The following is a 19,465-nucleotide window of genomic DNA, read 5'->3' as shown; positions in this document are numbered from 1 at the left end:
GGAGACTGCAGACATGGCTTGCCATATATCCAGATTTCACTGGGCTTTTTTTAGCTATTTCTACCCTGACGCTCCTTCTGACTACTGTATTCCATACCGTATTTTTCGCTCCATAAGACGCATCTGACCATAAGACGCAGCTAGTTTTTAGAGGAGGAATACAAGGGGAAAAAATACTCTTTAAAGGGAGCGCTGAGCAGAGCCTGTATGCATCCCAGGCTCTGCTCAGCGCTCCCTTTCACGAGCTGCGTGGAGTCAGTGATGGGCTGCCATTCTCCCTCCTCGGGAAAAAGCCCCCAAGAGCCGCACACACGCTCCATGTGGCTCTTTAGGCGCTGAGCAGAGCCTCCCGCCTGCATTTGCTCCATAAGACGCACACACATTTCCCCTTACTTTTTAGGAGGGAAAAAGTGCGTCTTATGGAGCGAAAAATACGGTATGTCCAGGAAAATCCGACGTATGGCATTTCAGACAACCTCTTTCCATGTCTAAAGTCCACATGGGTTTGTGTAGACAAGCCCTGCTCCTGTGTGCAACCACGCAGCATCCTTGCACACTGCCATCAACATCCGTGGAGGCTAAAAGGAGTTAGGACCGTATCACTAGTGAATTTTGTGGCGTGATGCGGATTTGAACCCGGACCTTCGACACCATGGTCCAACATCCTACGGCTAGCTACCCTGATGGGGCTATGTCTCTGCGGACATGAAGCCATTCTGTTGGGAGGTAGCAATCCTTCTGAATACCAGTTGCTGAAAACGCAGGAGGGGAGAGGGCTCTTGAGTTTGAATCCTGCTTGTGGGTTTCCTCCACAGGCATCTGATTGGCCGCTGTAGGGAACCAGGCAGACGGCCTTCTCGGTAGTGGCACCCTCCCATCAGATGTCAAGGAAATAAACAACTACAGTGGTACCTTGGTTCTCAAACGCCTTGGTACTCATGCAACTTGGAACCCAAACACTGCACACCTGGAAGTAATTGTTCCAGTTTGCGAACATTTTTCGGAAGCCGAACGTGCTCTGCTTTGAGTGTTATGCTGAGCTCTGTCTGTTTTTGCTATGTATTTTGTGTTTTTGTTTTTGCGGCTCTATTTGTTTTGTTTTTGTGACTATATGGAACCCAGTTCAGCTACTGATTGACTGATGGATTGATTGTGTGACTGCAGTACAGTTTATTGCTTTCATTTTATGGATCAGTGGTCTCGTTAGATAGGAAAATTCATGTTAAATTGCTGTTTTAGGGGTTGTTTTTAAAAGTCCGGAACGGATAAATCCATTTTGCATTACTTTCTATCGGAAGGCGCGCCTTGGTTTTGGAATGCTTTGGTTTTGGAACAGACTTCCGGAACGGATTAAATTTGAGAACCAAGGTACCTGACTTTTAGAAAACATCTGAAGGCAACCCTGTTTAGGGAAGTTTTTAATGTTTGATGTTTTATAGTGTTTTTAATATTCTGTTGGGAAACCCAGCCAGATGAGCGGGGTATAAATAGATAAATTATTACTATAAATTATTATTATTATTACAACAACAGGCTGCTGGACTGAATGGGCCACTGCCTAATCCAGCAAGCTCTTCTTACCTTTTTATGTTATTTTTGGACCAGGCTAGAAATTGAGGCCTTACCCCTTTCTGACTTCCTAATTTATCCCATGTGCATTGTAGCTCTCAGTCTGGAAACCTGCCTCAGCCATGACCTCAGGACCTCCAGCCAAGCTCCCCACCGGAGGGGCCCTGGGTGGGTGGGCAGCTGAAACATCACAATCGAGCAGAGCCAGTTTTCCAGCCCCTGAGACCATACCTGGAGAGCACTGGAAGCCATCGCCTTCGTAGCCAGCGAAACAGCGGCAGGAGAAGGAGCCGGGAGAATTGTAGCAATCGGCTGCCTGGTGGCACCTTCTCTCCGCACATTCGTCCACATCTGTGGAGGAGGAAGAAAAGACTGGGAGTATACAGGGAATAAATAGCCTGTGTAGCAGTTTGGACACAGGGATGTCCCAAGACGTATTGGGGTCCAAGGGAGCAAAATAAGGGTTCCGTCCTCTCCCCCATGCTTTTTAACATCTATATGAAGCCACTGGGAGAGATCATCAGGGGGTTTGGGCTGGGTGTCCATCAATATGCAGATGATACCCAGCTCTACCTCTCTTTCAAATCAGAACCAGTGAAGGCGGTGAAGGTCCTGTGTGAGTGTCTGGAGGCTGTTGGAGGATGGATAGCGGCTAATGGATTGAGGTTGAATCCTGACAAGACAGAAGTACTGTTTCTGGGGGACAGGAGGCGGACAGGTGTGGAGGATTCCCTGGTCCTGAATGGGGTAACTGTGCCCCTGAAGGACCAGGTGCGCAGCCTGGGAGTCATTTTGGACTCCCAGCTGTCCATGGAGGTGCAGGTCAATTCTGTATCCAGGGCAGCTGTCTACCAACTCCACCTCGTACGCAGGCTGAGACCCTACCTGCCCGCGGACTGTCTCACCAGAGTGGTGCATGCTCTAGTTATCTCCCGCTTGGACTACTGCAATGCGGTCTACGTGGGGCTACCTTTGAAGGTGACTCGGAAACTACAACTAATCCAGAATGCGGCAGCTAGACTGGTGACTGGGGGCGGCCGCCGAGACCATATAACACTGGTCTTGAAAGACCTTCATTGGCTCCCAGTACGTTTCCGAGCACAATTCAAAGTGTTGGTGCTGACCTTGAAAGCTCTAAATGGCCTCGGCCCAGTATACCTGAAGGAGCGTCTCCACCCCCATCATTCTGCCCGGATGCTGAGGTCCAGCTCTGAGGGCCTTCTGGCGGTTCCCTCATTGCGAGAAGCAAAGCTACAGGGAACCAGGCAGAGGGCCTTCTCGGTAGTGGCACCCGCCCTGTGGAACGCCCTCCCATCAGATGTCAAAACGATAAATAACTACCTGACATTCAGAAGACATTTTAAGGCAGCCCTGTTCAGGGAAGTTTTTAATCTGTGATATTTTAGTGTACTTTTGGTTTCTATGGAAGCCGCCCAGAGTGGCTGGGGAAACCCAGCCAGATGGGCGGGGTACAAATAATAAATTATTATTATTATTATTATTATTATTACTACTACTACTACTACTGTTGTCTATGCTCTGGTAACCTCAAGGTTAGATTACTGCAATGCATTCCATGTAGGGCTGCCTCTGAAGACGGTCTGGAAACTTCAGCTGGTGCAGAATTCAGCGGCCAGGCTGCTCACCGGAGCAAGACGGTTTGAGCATTATTGCACCGATCCTGGTCCGACTGCACTGGCTATCAATTAGTTTCCAGGCCCAATTCAAAGTGCTGGTTTTGGGACCCCAATACCTCAAGGACCACCTCTTTCCATATGAACCTACCCAGACCCTAAGAGCATCTTCCCAGGCCTTTGTTAGTGTGCCTCCTCCTCTAGAGGTCCAGAGGGTGGCAACACCAGAACGGGGCCTTCTCTGCAGTGGCTCCCCGTCTGTGGAATGATCTCCCCAGGGAAGTTCGCCTGGTGCCTTCATTATATACCTTTAGGTGCCAGGCAAAAACGTTCCCTTTTTTGGTTGACCTGACCAACATCCCATATCCTTCAAAATGTGGCTCTTTTTTTGGGGGGGGGTGTTATTACTGGGTTGTCTTTGTCCATGGAGTTTTCTTGGCAGGGATACTGGAGTGGCTTGCCGGTTCCTGCTCCAGGTGGATCACATTTCGTCAAAACTCTCCACTATGACCTGTCCATCTTGGGTGGCCCTGCACGGCATGGCTCATAGCTTCTCTGAGTTATTCAAGCCCCTCACCACAGCAAGGCAGTGATCCATGAGGGGGATCATAAAGAAGGCTGATCGCCGAAGAATTGATGCTTTTGAATTATGGTGTTGAAAGAGACTCTGGAGAGTCCCATGGACTGCAAGAAGATCAAACCTCTCCATTCTTAAGGAAATCAGCCCTGAGTGCTCACTGGAAGGACAGATCCTGAAGCTGAGGCTCCAAGACTTTGGCCACTTCATGAGAAGAGAAGACTCTCTGGAAAAGACCCTGATGTTGGGAAAGATGGAGGGCGCAAGGAGAAGGGGACGACAGAGGACGAGATGGTGGGACAGTGTTCTTGAAGCTACCAGCATGAGTTTGACCAAACTGGGGGAGGCAGTGGAAGACAGGAGTGCCTGGCGTGCTCTGGCCCAGGGGGTCACGAAGAGTTGGACACAACTAAACGACTAAACAACAACAACATTATTGGGTTAGTGCTTGGGGGGGGGGGTATTATTGGGTTAGTCAGTATATAAATTTTATATACTGTGATCTTTTTATGTGAATTGCCCTGAAACCTCCAGGTATAGGGCAGTATATAAATTCAAGAAATAATAATAATAAATAATATGCTCTACCGACTGAGCTATTTGCCTCCAGATTTCAGAATTGCCCCTGAATTCACACAGTCCTTTCGCTCCCCACTTGCCAGGAATAGCCAAACTGTACTTCTCAGTTTCTCAGCCTGTGAAATGGGGCAAGAGGGCGTTTCGATTCAGCCCTACAAAAATGCCATGCAAACTAACACGACCGCTAGTCTGGTATGCTAGAGAAGAGGCAGAGCTTCAAATCAGGAAGTCTCCAGCGCAATTTTCTCCCTTCTTTGGCCTGAATTCAGAGGACCTGAGATCACATGCTTGAGAATTCTGGTGCTGGAGGAGACTCTTGAGAGTCCCATGGACTGCAAGAAGATCCAACCTATCCATTCTGAAGGAAATCAGCCCCGAGTGCTCACTGGAAGGACAGATCCTGAAGCTGAGGCTCCAAGACTCTGGCCACCTTCTGAGAAGACAAGACTCCCTGGAAAAGACCCTGATGTGGGGAAAGATGGAGGGCGCAAGGAGAAGGGGACGACAGAGGACGAGATGGTGGGACAGTGTTCTCGAAGCTACCAGCATGAGTTTGACCAAACTGCGGGAGGCAGTGGAAGACAGGAGTGCCTGGCGTGCTCTGGTCCAGGGGGTCACAAAGAGTCGGACACGACTAAACGACTAAACAACAACAACGATTTAGAAGGTAATAAGTGATGCTGAGTTAGAGTAGGGAGAGAGAGAGAGATGAACGAGGCATCAGTTTTAAAGCACATCCGGTTCAGATTGATAGGGAAAGGAACAGGTTTTTAGACCATTTTCACACAAATATCACAAGAGGGAAAAAACGCAGGACGTACTTTTCGCAAACTCCGTGGCCATGAACTGTTAGGGCTTTGCCTTCAGTTTAATCACCTGAGAGTTTCTATCTCCAAATAAATATATAAATAAGCAAAACCTCAATGTGTCATTTGTCTTTCTTGAAGGATGGGAATTGTCGTCAATTTTACAAATCTGAGATACTTTGCAAGAATATGTTTAAACGGAATTGTGTTGAAATCGATTTCCTAACCATTCGAGGTCGTAATTCTAATCTCAAATGTGATTGCTGTTCCAGTTCTGCACCACCTGTAACATTTTATTTTGTTTATTGGTTTGTTTGCATACTCCTGTGTCATAGTGAGTATATCAAAGCGGTTTTTAGCAATAAAACCATAAAACCATAAAGAAAGAAAAACGGACATCCATTAACCAATGTGGGAGGATGCAACCCTAATTAGCTGCATAGGCCTGGGGGAAAAGAAAAGTTTTCAGCAGGTTCTTAAAGCGTCCGCTGAATCTCTAGTGGGGGAGAGTTCCAGAGGACCAGACCGATTTCCTGCTGGTCTCGGAATCACCGAGGAAGGACAAGGCAAAGCCCAAGGCCAACCTCTTCTTCCACTTACCTGTGCAGTTGTGCCCATTGCCCGTGTAACCAGTGAGGCACACACAGCTGAACGAACCCCCTCCATGGTACACACATCGCGCCTGGTCGGATGGGGCACAGGTGTGAGTGCCATCTGTGCAGGGATCGGATGGTGGGGCAACGGCTGGAAAGGAATGAAAGTGGGAGTCAGCTATTATTGTGCAGTCAAGATTCTTGCCGCTGTTGTCTCATACCTAAATAATGTCCATTTTTATTTTGGTAGCTCTTGATTTGAGATACCTAACAAAAAGTTGTCATGTGTTTAACAAAATGCATTTTAAACATTTTTTTTCAATTCATTGTATATCATTTCCCAATATTTTTTAATGCATTTGCATTCCCACCACATATGATAAAATGTTCCTTCCTTTTCCTTACATCTCCAACATATGTTATTTTCTTTCCTAAACATCTTTGCCATTTTCACTGGTGTGATATACCATCTATACAGCATTTTCATGTACAGTCATACCTCGCAAGACGAAATTAATTCGTTCTGCGAGTTTTTTCGTCTTGCGATTTTTTTCGTCTTGCGAAGCACGGATTTTGGAAAAGCTTCAAAAATCACCAAAGTCTTCAAAAACCTCAAAAAAGGCTACCACACTGCGTGCTATGAGTTGCTCCTCGAAGTGAATGCACGGTTTTAAGAAAAAGGAAACAAACTTGCAAGACAAAGGAAACAAACTTGCAAGACGTTTTCGTCTTGCGAAGCAAGCCCATAGGGAAATCCGTCTTGCGAAGCAACTCAAAAACCGAAAAACTCTTTCGTCTTGCGAGTTTTTCATCTTATGAGGCATTCGTCTTGCGAGGTACCACTGTAATTCTCTCTTAATAGTATGCAATCTGTAAATTTTATATCAACTTTCCATAATTTTTCCCAACTTTCATTTTTTTATTTTTTTTATAAATATTTATTAAGGTTTTTTTTATAAAAGAAATACATAGATAATAAACAACATTACTTATATCATAACAAAATTTCATAACTTGTTTGGACTTCCTCACGTCTCCTGCTCCCACTTACATCGTTAAAAAGTTGTTTTTTTCAAGCAAATTATCATCTTGTTTACAATCTTATATCCACTCATTTAGGTATAGTCTAGCAATTCTCCGAAAGGTTTATGTTTTCCTTAATCTCACTTATCATCAAATTCCAGTCTAGTTTAGTGGCGGCCAATTATTTATGATCAAGCATCCTTCTTAACATTCAACCAAATTACAATATTTTTGTAAATAAATCTTAAATTTCTTCCAATCTTCTTCAATCCTTTCTTCTCCCAGGTCTCGGATTCTGCCAGTCATCTCCGCCAATTGCATATAGTCCATCAGCTGCATCTGCCACTCTTCCAGTGTGGGTAGATCTTGTGTTTTCCAATTCTTAGCGATGAGTATCCTTGCTGCCTTTGTTGCATACATAAAAAATGTTCGGTCCTTCTTTAACACCTTCTGGTCGACAATACCCAGGAGGAAAGCTTCTGGTTTCTTAGTGAAATTGGATGTTGTGTCCCAAATCCTGATCCCTTTCAAATTGGATGTTGTGTCCCAAATCCTGATCCCATTTAATCATAACTGATTTAACCTCTTCCTCTTTGGTATCTCTCTCTAATAAAACACTATATGCTTTTTTAAACAATTTAAAATTCTCTTCCGCTATTTCTTTTTGAAGACGGAAGAAATACCGTCAATGGAACAATGGCAAGAAAAGCTGATGAACTATGCAGAATTGGCTAAGTTAACAGACAAACTATGAGAGGATAAAAAGGAATTCAAAAGAGTCTGGGAACCATTTACAGTTTATTTGCCGAAACAACAGAATGCACTGGATTCACTGGCAGGATTTGAATAAACTTTCACCATTTCATTTGAGTAACAGATATTTCAGAACAAAATAAAAAAAAATTCCTTCCAGTAGCACCTTAGCGACCAACTAAGTTTGTTATTGGTATGAGCTTTCATGTGCATGCAAACTTCTTCAGATACCATGCACACAAAAGGAATAAGCATGGACCAATGGTACCAAATAGTATGGGAAACAGCCTTACTAGAAAAATTAACCAATAAACAGAAACTGACACGGGGACAAATAGAAGAAGACGCCTTCACCCTGGTATGGCTTTCTTTTATCACGTACACAGCCCAGCAAGACAAGGACAATAATCCACCAACAGCATACAAATCAATATGGCTAACCTGATCCAAAACACCCACCCACCCCACTCACACACGAAAACAAAGACCACCACAGCCAACCACAAATGAACGACCACACCTTAGGCCAACCCCAACCTCTCTCACCACCAAAGGAACACAAGTGAATAACAAAAAACCTGCACAAGCAACGCTATCACCAAACCCTACATATACAGTGGTACCTTGGGTTAAGTACTTAATTCGTTCTGGAGGTCCCTTCTTAACCTGAAACTGTTCTTAACCTGAAGCACCACTTTAGCTAATGAGACCTTCCGCTGCCGCCGCCGCGGTGCGATTTCTGTTCTCATCCTGAAGCAAAGTTCTTAACCCGAGGTACTATTTCTGGGTTAGCGGAGTCTGTAACCTGAAGCGTCTGTAACCCGAGGTACCACTGTAGTAAGTAAAATAGAAACATCACCCAACCCCACCCCCATACATCTTCCACCCCTCCACCTCTTTCCCCCTATTCTTCCTAATGTCTCAACACATGAAACCAATTTGATAAAAAAAAATGTTACATGGGGGAAAAAATACGAGAGAGAGACATTGCACATACCTTTGTAAATCAAGAAAATCTTTAATAAAAATACATTAAAAATAATAATAATTCCGGGACCGTCCCTGGAAAATCGGGGACTTGGAGGGTATGACTGCCTTGCTAGGAGGGCAAGATCCACTAAGTGTGCCGGCTTGGGATCCTCGCACAAGATCTCGTGGGAACCTGGGACGACCCCACAGGATCTCGAGAACACCCCAAGAACTGGTGCGTCAAGAGGGCCTTGCCACCCCCCCCCCAAGCAAGGTGGAAGGCTTAAAACGTCTCTGCCTCGCTTGCATTTCTGTGATGGCCTGGGAATCTGATTCAGAGGCTGAACCTGAGGAATCCCAGCCTGCACAGGAGTCCCCGCCTCCAGAATCAGCTGAGCTGGGGCTGGAGCTTGAGCCTGAAGGGTCCTCACCTGTGCCGGATCCTCAGGTGCAGGCACCAGCTGAGCCTGCTCTGGCTCCGGAGGTGATGGAGGACCAATCATTGCCTGCAGGTGCTCCACTCTCAGCCCCGTCAGGGGAAGAGGAATCATAGAATCATAGAGTTGGAAGAGACCCCAAGGGCCATCGAGTCCAACCCCCTGCCAAGCAGGAAACACCATCAGAGCACTCCTGACATATGGTTGTCAAGCCTCTGCTTAAAGACCTCCAAAGAAGGAGACTCCACCACACTCCTTGGCAGAAAATTACACTGCTGAACAGCTCTTACTGTCAGGAAGTTCTTCCTAAAGTTTAGGTGGAATCTTCTTTCTTGTAGTTTGGATCCATTGCTCCGTGTCCGCTTCTCTGGAGCAGCAGAAAACAACCTTTCTCCCTCCTCTATGTGACATCCTTTTATATATTTGAACATGGCTATCATATCACCCCTTAACCTCCTCTTCTCCAGGCTAAACATGCCCAGCTCCCTTAGCCGTTCCTCATAAGGCATCGTTTCCAGGCCTTTGACCATTTTGGTTGCCCTCCTCTGGACACGTTCCAGTTTGTCAGTGTCCTTCTTGAACTGTGGTGCCCAGAACTGGACACAGTACTCCAGGTGAGGTCTGACCAGAGCAGAATACAGTGGCACTATTACTTCCCTTGATCTAGATGCTATACTCCTATTGATGCAGCCCAGAATTGCATTGGCTTTTTTAGCTACCGCGTCACACTGTTGGCTCATGTCAAGTTTGTGGTCAACCAAGACTCCTAGATCCTTTTCACATGTACTGCTCTCAAGCCAGGTGTTGCCTCTGGGTACGGTAACCCGCCAGCCTCTCCTGAGCTGCAGAGGCTCAGGGCAGAGAGGCGGAGGGAACTAAGTTCCCGCAGGAGGAGTGCTCGCCTCCAGGCCAGGAGAGGCGAGTCACCTGAGGATCGGGGCCGCCCTATGCCACTGGGCAGATAAAAGCCGGCCAGCCCAGTCCCAGGTTGTGGGAGCAACATCGTTGGTAACCTGTTTCTGCCAGACCCTGTCCTGCTCTGCCAGAGTTGCTGACCTCACCCGACTCCCTGCCTTGGACCCCGCTTCGCCCTTGACGGACAGCCTCCATACCCTCGACCTAGGACCGGACTCAGACCACGCCGCACGGTAACCCTCCCCGGGACCAGCACAATTTCAATGGCAGAATTTCAACTGCATGTGGTTGAAACTGCACAAGTTAAATGCGCATACGATGCGATTGGACCACACAAGAGGAATCTGGCTCCTGCTTGCTCTGCATTTTTAAAACCCAGAGTGAAAGGATGGGGAACCGTGTGTGTGTGTGTGTGTGTGTGTGTGTGTCCCCAGGTTGCTGTGCTAACTTTTCTCAGGATTTCAGGACGTCCCATGGAGCTGCTCTCCGCAGTTGCAAAAGCATAGAAATCTGGTGCCGAATTCAGCACTTACCGTATTTTTCACTCTATAAGATGCACCAGACCACAAGACGCACCTAGTTTTTGGAGGAGGAAAACAAGAAAAAAAAAATTCTGAATCTCAGAAGTCAGAACAGCAAGAGGGATCGCTGCGCAGCGAAAGCAGCGATCCCTCTTCCTGTTCTGGCTTCTGGGATAGCTGTGCAGTCTGCATTCGCTCCATAAGATGCACACACATTTCCCCTTACTTTTTAGGAGGGGAAAAGTGAGTCTTATAGAGAAAAAAATACGGTATTTTTGCTTTTAAAAAGTTACGTTTCTAGCCCTTATTGCCAAATTCAGGAGTGCCGTATCCAATAAAATCTCAGAAGCCTTGAAGTCAACAAAGACCCCCCCAAGCTTCCTTCTTTTCAAGATTAACACCATTCCACTGCATGCTTTCTTTCACAGCTAGCCGTAGCTGCAAATGGAGAGTTAATTGATACCATGCCGGAAAAACCCCCAGAGTCAAATTTTCCAACTGATGTCAGCAGAACCCTGGGAAAAAAGAGGTCCCAGAGATTGCGGTATTTGTTCCGCCTGCAAAGGCTGACATTCCCAAGACTTCCCTCTCAAGAAACAAGTTAGGCAATGATGAGGACTGTGCACAGACCATAATTAACAAGAGCACAGAGGTCTCACAGAATATGGTTATTGCCTGTGGAATTCAGCTTCCTGAGAAATTCTGCTCTCATAGCTCCCTCAGCCTTTCCTCACAATTAACCAAAACTGCAAAAGAAAGATAAAAATAGCAAAATATTGCAACTTAAGGTAAACAGTGTGAAGATGACTAATTTGACCAGGGAGAAGAGTCGGTGGAGGAAGATTGGAAGAAATTTAAAGACTATTTACAGAAACATTGTAAAATTAATGAATGTTAGAATGATGTTGGAATGAATTTATATGATTTTAGCAGAAATGTTACAAAGATTTAGGAAAAAACACACTGTTAATTGGTGAAAGGAGGGAAAGTAAAGCTATATTAATATCAAGATAAATTACAGGACAAAAATTTGAAAAGAGGGAAAGGATTTGCTGAAATGGATAATTGATCTAGAATACAAAAAAGGGAGGTGTGAGGTCGGGGAAATAAGCTATTGAAAGATAAGTAATGGGAAGATTTGCTGTATTTTTCTTTGTTTTTTCTTTTTTGCTTAATGGATTTTAATTCTCTGCTTTTTCTTTTTTCTTTTTCTTTTTTTCCCTTTTGTATTTTATCCTTTTTTCTTTACCTATTGGGATGTGTGGTATTGTTTTTTTGTTTATAATGATGTTTTTTGCTTTTGCTTTTTGTACCTCTTAAAACTTTAATAAATATCTTATAAAAAAAAGAAGATGACTAATTTGCATAATATATGCAGGTTGCAGAATCCAGCCCCAGAATTTTAATTTTTTAAAAAGTATTTCCAAGTGGCTCTGAGATTCTCTTGTGGGCGGAAGAAGCACCTGCGTCAGAGAAGAGGACAGTGACAGAGGTGCGTCACAATGCCCTGTACCAATTCAGATGGCAGGCATTGCAGGGAGGAGGCGCTTTTGACCATTCCCTGCTTGCAGAAAAACAGCTCATCAGGGACCTGCTAATCTACCAGGTGATGCTGAAGTTCTAAATCAGCATGTGATTTCCAGGAATAAAGAACTGGGCAAACAGGTTTGAACAGGAGTAGCCAACCTGGCACCCTCCAGAGGCTGTCAGACTACAACTCCCATCAGTCCCAGCCAGCAGGACCAATGGTCAGGGCTGATGGGACCTGGAGTCCAACAAGATGGGGAATTCACCATGCCAACCACACCTGGGGTGGAGGAAAAAGAAAGTCCATAACTGCCATGCTGAAGAGCAAGGAGGCCACCTGTCATGGGTGCTTTAGTTTAGATTCCTGCATTGCAGGGGGTTGGACTACATGACCCTCAGGGGTCCCTTCCAACTCTATAAGTCTATGATTCTATGACAGAGCTCAAGGCCACTTTCAGAGACGGGTGGCTATATGGTTTTTATATATATATTGTATTTTTTTGTGTTGTGAACGCCCTGAGATCTGCAGACAGAGGACGGTATACAAATACCGTATTTTTCGCTCTATAAGACGCGCCCGACCATAAGACGCACCTACTTTTAGAGGAGGAGAACAAGAAAAATATATTCTCTCCCTCTCAGCGCAGCGCCTCTCCAGCGAAGCGAAGTCAGAACAGCAAGAGGGATCGCTGCGCAGCGAAAGCAGCGATCCCTCTTGCTGTTCTGGCTTCTGGGATAGCCATGCCAAGCCTCTTCAGGGCAGGGGGAGCATTCCTCCCGTTGCCCTGAAGAGGCTTTTCACGGCTATCCCTGAAGGAAGGAGAGAAAGAGGGATCGGTGCGCACCGATCCCTCTTGCTTTCCTGGCTTCAGCGAAAGCTGCGCAGCCTGCATTCTCTCCATAAGACGCACACACATTTCCCCTTACTTTTTAGGAAGGGGAAAGTGCGTCAGAGCGAAAAATACAGTAATCATCACAATAAAGTGAATTTGCACTTTAGGGACACAGGTGGCGCTGTGGGTTAAACCACAGAGCCTAGGGCTTGCCGATCAGATGGTCGGCGGTTCAAATCCCCGTGATGGGGTGAGCTCCTGTTGTTCGGTCCCTGCTCCTGCCAACCTAGCTGTTCGAAAGCATGCCAGTGCAAGTAGATAAATAGGTACTGCTCCAGCGGGAAGGTAAACGGCGTTTCCGTGTGCTGCTCTGGTTCACCAGAAGTGGCTTAGTCATGCTGGCCACATGACCCGGAAGCTGTACGCCGGCTCCCTTGGCCAATAAAGCGAGATGAGCGCCGCAACCCCAGAGTCGGTCACAACTGGACCTAATAGTCAGCGGTCCCTTTACCTTTAAAGTGAATTTGCAGGTCTATTCAACAGAGGTGCCAACAGAGGAAATCCCTTGCAAAAAAACGGAAAGGGGGGTGGTAGCTAAACAGCAGGAGAAATGCAGGGAACTGTTCCTTTTCCGGACATGTACTGATATATTGAGGCCCACCCAGAACAGCGCAAACCAGACTGAAGCCAAGAGAAGACTTGCGCAGAAGACACATGAGTGAACATGAAATAAGGGGTCAAAGGAGGACTCCAGCTGGCCAGGCTGGCTCGAGACATTTCGGGAACCTGCGATGCAAGTCCAAAACGACAGCCTCCCCTCACACTAATCCACATGGGGCAGGATCCGTCAGGAGGCTCTCTTGAGAAAGCCTAACCAAAACCATTTCTTGGCAGCCCAGCGATAGAAACCAAGTTTGCAAGAACCCAGAGAGCAAGCCATGGGGACAGAGGCCTAGAGTTCCCAGAGAACTGCTGCCAGTCCGAGCAGCCAATACTGAACTGGATTGTTTTCTTATTCATTCCCTAAAAAATTATATACCGCTTGTTCGTTAAACAAACAAACAAAAAAAACCCCTCAATGCAGTTTGCAATAAGATAAAACCAGAAAATCAAAGCAATTACAGTGTTACCTCTGGTTACGTACTTAATTCGTCCCGGAGGTCCGTTCTTAACCTGAAACTGTTCTTAACCTGAAGCACCACTTTAGCTAATGGGGCCTCCCGTGCGCCGCCGGAGCACGATTTCTGTTCTCCTCCTGAAGCAAAGTTCTTAACCTGAAGCACTATTTCTGGGTTAGCGGAGTCTGTAACCTGAAGCGTCTGTAACCTGAAGCGTATGTAATCCGAGGTACCACTGTACAGCCATACATACAAAAATGAAAAGACTAAAACCCACATTAACTTTCTAAGCTTCTGGGGGAGGGGAGCTTGTCTCAGCAGGAATGTTTTTAGCAGGCGCCAAAAAGAGGAAAGGGAAGACGCTTCCGTGGTCTCAACAGGCAGGGAGTTCCAAAGTTGCCACACTAAATGATCCAAATAAATGCAGAAAATGGGGATTATGTGGCACTGGCGGGAGTGCCTAAGAACAAAAGTACAGCGGTACCTCTAGTTGCAGACATGATCCGTTCTGGGGTGCCACTCGCACCCTAAAAGTCTGCCTCTTCCGCGCATGTGCACAGCGCGACCGAGTGCTTCTGTGCATGCACGAAGCGCGCAGATTGCTTTTGCACATACACGCAGTGTGCAGAATGCTTCTGCGCATGCGCATGCGCGTGCAGCAAAACCCAGAAGTATAAACTTCCGGGTTTACATCGTTCGCGAGCTGTAAAGACACAACATGAACCTAACGCAGCACAAGGCATGATTGTATAAGGCAGATTCCAAATTCTCTTTTCCCCCTTTAATGGCAGAAGGAGCATCTTAGATGGCGCAGAATGCCAACCACGGCTAAGTCGAGGGATGCCACTGTCCACAGTCGCCCAATTCCTTCTTCTCCCCATCGCTTCCTGCCCAGATTTTGGAGTTTGCGCCTCCCTCGTTGAGGATACGCCTTCCTCACCAGGGACTAGCCCCTTACCTACACAAGTGGCCCGGTCCCCTGCGATCTGGTATCCACTGGGGCACTCACACCGGTAGCTGCCGGGCGTGTTGACGCAGACGGATTCCGGGCTGCACCTACTGCGGCCCTCTTGGCATTCGTTGACATCTGAGGAGGAGGAGAGGGGGGCAGGATGAATGGGGAGAAAGACGCTCGGGCCGATTCTTCCAGGCGGTTCCGGCATCATTTCACATTATCAGCTGCATAGCCGCCAACTCCCCCCCCCCAGCCTCCCCCTCCCCATGGCTCGTTCCGGCCAGGACATTCATCCCCCATCCAGCTACAAAAACACCACCAGAGCCAAACAGATCCAGATGTTTTCCAGGGAAAACAAACTTCCACGGCTTAACCTCTTAAGCGTGCTAAACATGCACAGATCGGCTTCAAATCACTCTAAGTTCCCATCCTCCGCCCCCCCCCCCCAGCTCCTTGGCGTAATGGCAAGATGCATAGCTTGATATATTTTTATATAGGGAGAACATTCACAAATAAACTACAGTACTTCTAGCTTGGTGGTCATCCCTGCCTCCAGTGCATAGCTGTCAACGTTTCCCTTTTCTTGCGAGGAATCCTATTTGGAATAAAGGAATTTCCCTTTAAAAACGGAAAACGTTGACAGCTATGCTCCAGTGGCCAGGAGTTCCACAGTTTAACTCCGCTCTACGTAAATCTTTCTTATTATCTGTCCTGACTCTTGGAATCCCCACTTGGCCTTTTAGGCTCACTGGGTGTGCTTGTGGCAGTCACTATCCCTCAGCCCAGTCTCCCTCGCAAGGTCGTTGTGAAGGTAAGACGCAGAGGGGAGAATGACGGGCGCTGCCTTTAGCTCCTTGATGGGAAAGTGGGAGGTCAAGGTTGGAGTAAGAGTAACAGCAGCAATGCTCACCCGCACATTCCTTGCCATCACCCCAATATCCAGCCGAGCATTCGCAGGTATAATCCAGACCGGACCCTGGTTGGCAGCGGGCTGTTGTGTCGCATGAGTGCGTGCCATCGTAGCAGGGGTTCAAGGTGACTGTCCCAGAATCCTCTACAGGTGACAAGAAAAGGAGAGTGTGTATGGTTTTTTTAGCAATAATAATAATAATAATAATTTACTATTTCTACCCCACCCATCTGGCCAGGTTTCCCCAGCCACTCTGGGCGGCTTCCAACAAAAGTTAAAAATACATTAAAACATCAGTCGCTAAAAACTTCCCTAAACAGGGCTGCCTTCAGATGTCTTCTAAAAGTCAGATAGTAGTTGGTTTCCTTGACATCTAATGGGAGGGCGTTCCACAGGGCGGGTGCCACCACCAGAGAAGGCCCTCTGCCTGGTTCCCTGTAACCTCACATCTCACAGGGAGGGAACCACCTGAAGGCCCCTGACGCTGGACCTCAGTGTCCGGGCAGAATGATGGCGGTGGAGACGCTCCTTCAGGTATACTGGACTGAGGCCGTTTAGGGCTTTGGAGGTCAGCACCAACACTTTGAATTGTGTTCGGAAACGTACTGGGAGGCAACGTAGGTCTTTCAAGACCGGTGTTATGTGGTCTCAGCGGTAGTACAGCTTACATTAATTTTTATTAATTTTGTTCAACATCATAGCATGAGATGTCCAAACCAAGAAGCTGGTGTTCAGGCAATGCATGCAAAACAACAAACAAATAACCTAATTTCTTATCCCGGTTGACTGTTTGTATAAAAGGCGGTAAACTGTTTAAGTTAACCAATAAGTGTGCAGAGAGTCTCCTATTTTCGTTTTTAGGTGGGGTGGTAATATAAAGCTGAGCCATTCAATGACAAAGGAGTCTTTGTGCTGAAGGCCTCTGCACCAATGTTATTTAGTTATTTTATTTTTCCACGGGCGCCATTGGCCAGACTTCACACAGACAGGTTTTAAAGAGAAGATGGAGAAGGAAGTAAGGAAGACTCAGAGATTGAGACCCCTCCCTCTGCCATCCACTGTATTTCTTTTTTTGGGGGGAGCAGGGGGAATGCCTGCTTGGTTTCCGTGCCAAATTTATATCCTCTCCTTCCTCCAGTGTTCTCCAGAGAGTATACCTGTCGTGGTCTCACTTTATTCTGACAGCAACCATGCAAGGTAGGCTTGCATTATATGGCCATCACAGAGTCTGCCTTTAAATACTGTTGTTGTTGTTGTTTAGTCGTTTAGTCATGTCCGACTCTTTGTAACCCCCTGGACCAGATCACGCCAGGCACTCCTGTCTTCCACTGCCTCCCGCAGTTTGGTCAAACTCATGCTGGTAGCTTCGAGAACACTGTCCAACCATCTCGTCCTCTGTCGTCCCCTTCTCCTTGTGCCCTCCATCTTTCCCAACATCAGGGTCTTTTCCAGGGAGTCTTCTCTTTTCATGAGGTGGCCAAAGTCTTGGAGCCTCAGCTTCATGATCTGTCCTTCCAGTGAGCACTCAGGGCTGATTTCCTTCAGAATGGAGAGGTTGGATCTTCTTGCAGTCCATGGGACTCTCAAGAATCTCCTCCAGCACCATAATTCAAAAGCATCAATTCTTCGGCAATCAACCTTCTTTATGGTCCAGCTCTCACTTCCATACATCACTACTGGGAAAACCATAGCTTTAACTAGACAGACTTTTGTTGGCAAGGTGATGTCTCTGCTTTTTAAGAAGCTGTCTAGGTTTGTCATCACTTTTCTCCCAAGAAGCAGGCGTCTTTTAATTTCGTGGCTGCTGTCACCATCTGCAGTGATCATTGAGCCCAAGAAAGTAAAATCTCTGTCTCCATTTCTTCCCCTTCTATTTGCCAGGAGGTGATGGGCCCAGTGGCCATACTAGTTGCTAGGAATCACAAGTGCAGAAGAGTGAGGGGGCACTCAGTAAATAAAAAAGAAATTGCTATTTAGGGGAATTGAATTTAATTCTAAATTATATTCTGGAAAAGTGGGAGATTTCAACTACAAATATCACTAGCAGCCAGTTCGATGGAGAGGTGTGGGAAACAGGAAGCCTGTTCTCAGTGAGATGGCAAACCACATCAGACTGCCAATGTACGCTTAAATAATCGATTGCTCCATATATATCTATATATTGATATTGAAATACTTGAAATACATTATTGTCACTTGTAAAACTTGTAAATGGTGAGAATACACGAGCACCCCCCACTCAGCTCTCTTAGTCTTAATTCTCCTCGTTTACTGACAGTTGCCCTGTTGTTATCTTTTCATTCCACAGCCTAACAGCCCACGGATAGAAGCTGTTCTTTGCCCTGTTGGTGCGACAAATCCTGCTTTTATATCTTCTCCCCAAGGGCAGGAGATCAAGAAAGTGCCGGCCACGGTGTGAATCATTCCTGAGAATTTTCCTCACTCTCCCGAGGCAACGTTCTTCTGCTATTTCATCCAACGGATTCATGGGACAGCCCATAATATCTTGTGCTGTATTCACCACCCTCTGTAAAAGGTAAAGGGACCCCTGACCATTAGGTCCAGTCATGGCCGACTCTGGGGTTGCGGCGCTCATCTCGCTTTATTGGCCGAGGGAGCCAGCGTACAGCTTCTGGGTCATGTGGCCAGCAGGACTAAGCCGCTTCTGGCGATTCCAGAGCAGCGCACGGAAACGCCGTTTACCTTCCCGCCAGAGTGGTACCTATTTATCTACTTGTACTTTGACGTGCTTTCAAACTGCTAGGTTGGCAGGAGCAGGGACTGAGCAACAGGAGCTCACCCCGTTGCGGGGATTCAAATCGCCGACCTTCCAATCGGCAAGTCCTAGGCTCTGTCGTTTAACCCACAACGCCACCCTCTGTAGGCACTTCCTATCAGTTGATGTCAAACCAGCGTCCCACACCATGATGCAGTATGAAAGCACACTTTCTGTTGTGGACTGGTGGAAGGAGATCATCAAATGTTGATTGACATCGTTCTTCCACAATACTCTGAGGAGACGATTAGTCGCACCAACAGGGTAAAGAACAGCTGCTATCCGTGGGCTGTTAGGCTGCTGAATGAAAAGATAACATCAGACTGCGAATGTACGCTTAATTAATTGATTGCTCCATATATCTATATCTATATCCCTGCTCCTAGAAATCTAGTCTGTCAAGGAGGCTTCCTTCTCCCTTACATGCTAGCTTTCTAAAGACAGGGAGCATTCGGTTACAGGAACAGCCCTTCCCGCAGTCCAGGTTGATAAAACCCAAAGACCAGTTCACAGATGGCTAGGCCAAAGTGTCGGACTGAGATTGCCGTGAAGTCCAGCACCCTCCTCTCACAGTGGACCAACCAGATGGCCATGGAAAGCCTGCAAGAACCCTCTCCCTTCCTGTGGTTTCTCTGAAACTGGGATTCAGAAGCCTTGCTTCCGTGGAGGCAAAACCACCCTGGCTAGTAGCCATTGATGGGCTTCTCCTCTATCAGTTTGTCTAATCCTCTTTTAAAGCCATCCAAGTGGCAGGGAGTTCCATAGTTTAAGTCTGCACTGCATGAATCTTCCTGAATCTTCCCACGTTCAGCTTTATCAGATGCCTATGAGTTGCAGTGTTATAACAGAGGGAGAGCTTTTCTTTCTCTGTTCTCCCTGGCACTTGTAATTTTATAAACTTCTATCGTGTCCCCTGTCACTCGACTTTTCTCTAAACTAAAAAGTCCCAAAGGCAAAGTCCACCTTTGCA

General features: G+C 46.7%; 1 protein-coding gene across 1 annotated transcript in view; it reads right to left on the bottom strand.

The window, feature by feature from the left end:
- The window catches only part of NID2 (nidogen 2), an 83,136-nt gene that overhangs the window by 23,485 nt on the left and 40,186 nt on the right, over window positions 1-19,465 (bottom strand). The window contains exons 9-12 of the mRNA XM_083731144.1: window positions 15,720-15,863; window positions 14,813-14,941; window positions 5,766-5,909; window positions 1,801-1,920 (exon numbers count right to left, since the gene is read on the bottom strand). Of these exons, the coding sequence (XP_083587270.1) occupies window positions 1,801-1,920; window positions 5,766-5,909; window positions 14,813-14,941; window positions 15,720-15,863 (537 nt within the window). The remainder of the gene's footprint in view (window positions 1-1,800; window positions 1,921-5,765; window positions 5,910-14,812; window positions 14,942-15,719; window positions 15,864-19,465) is intronic.

Source organism: Podarcis gaigeae, assembly GCF_964106915.1.
Source record: "Podarcis gaigeae genome assembly, chromosome: 1".
Classification (NCBI taxonomy): domain Eukaryota; kingdom Metazoa; phylum Chordata; class Lepidosauria; order Squamata; family Lacertidae; genus Podarcis; species Podarcis gaigeae.
Note: the sequence above shows the minus strand (reverse complement) of the source record. Positions and strands in the feature narration are given on the sequence as shown.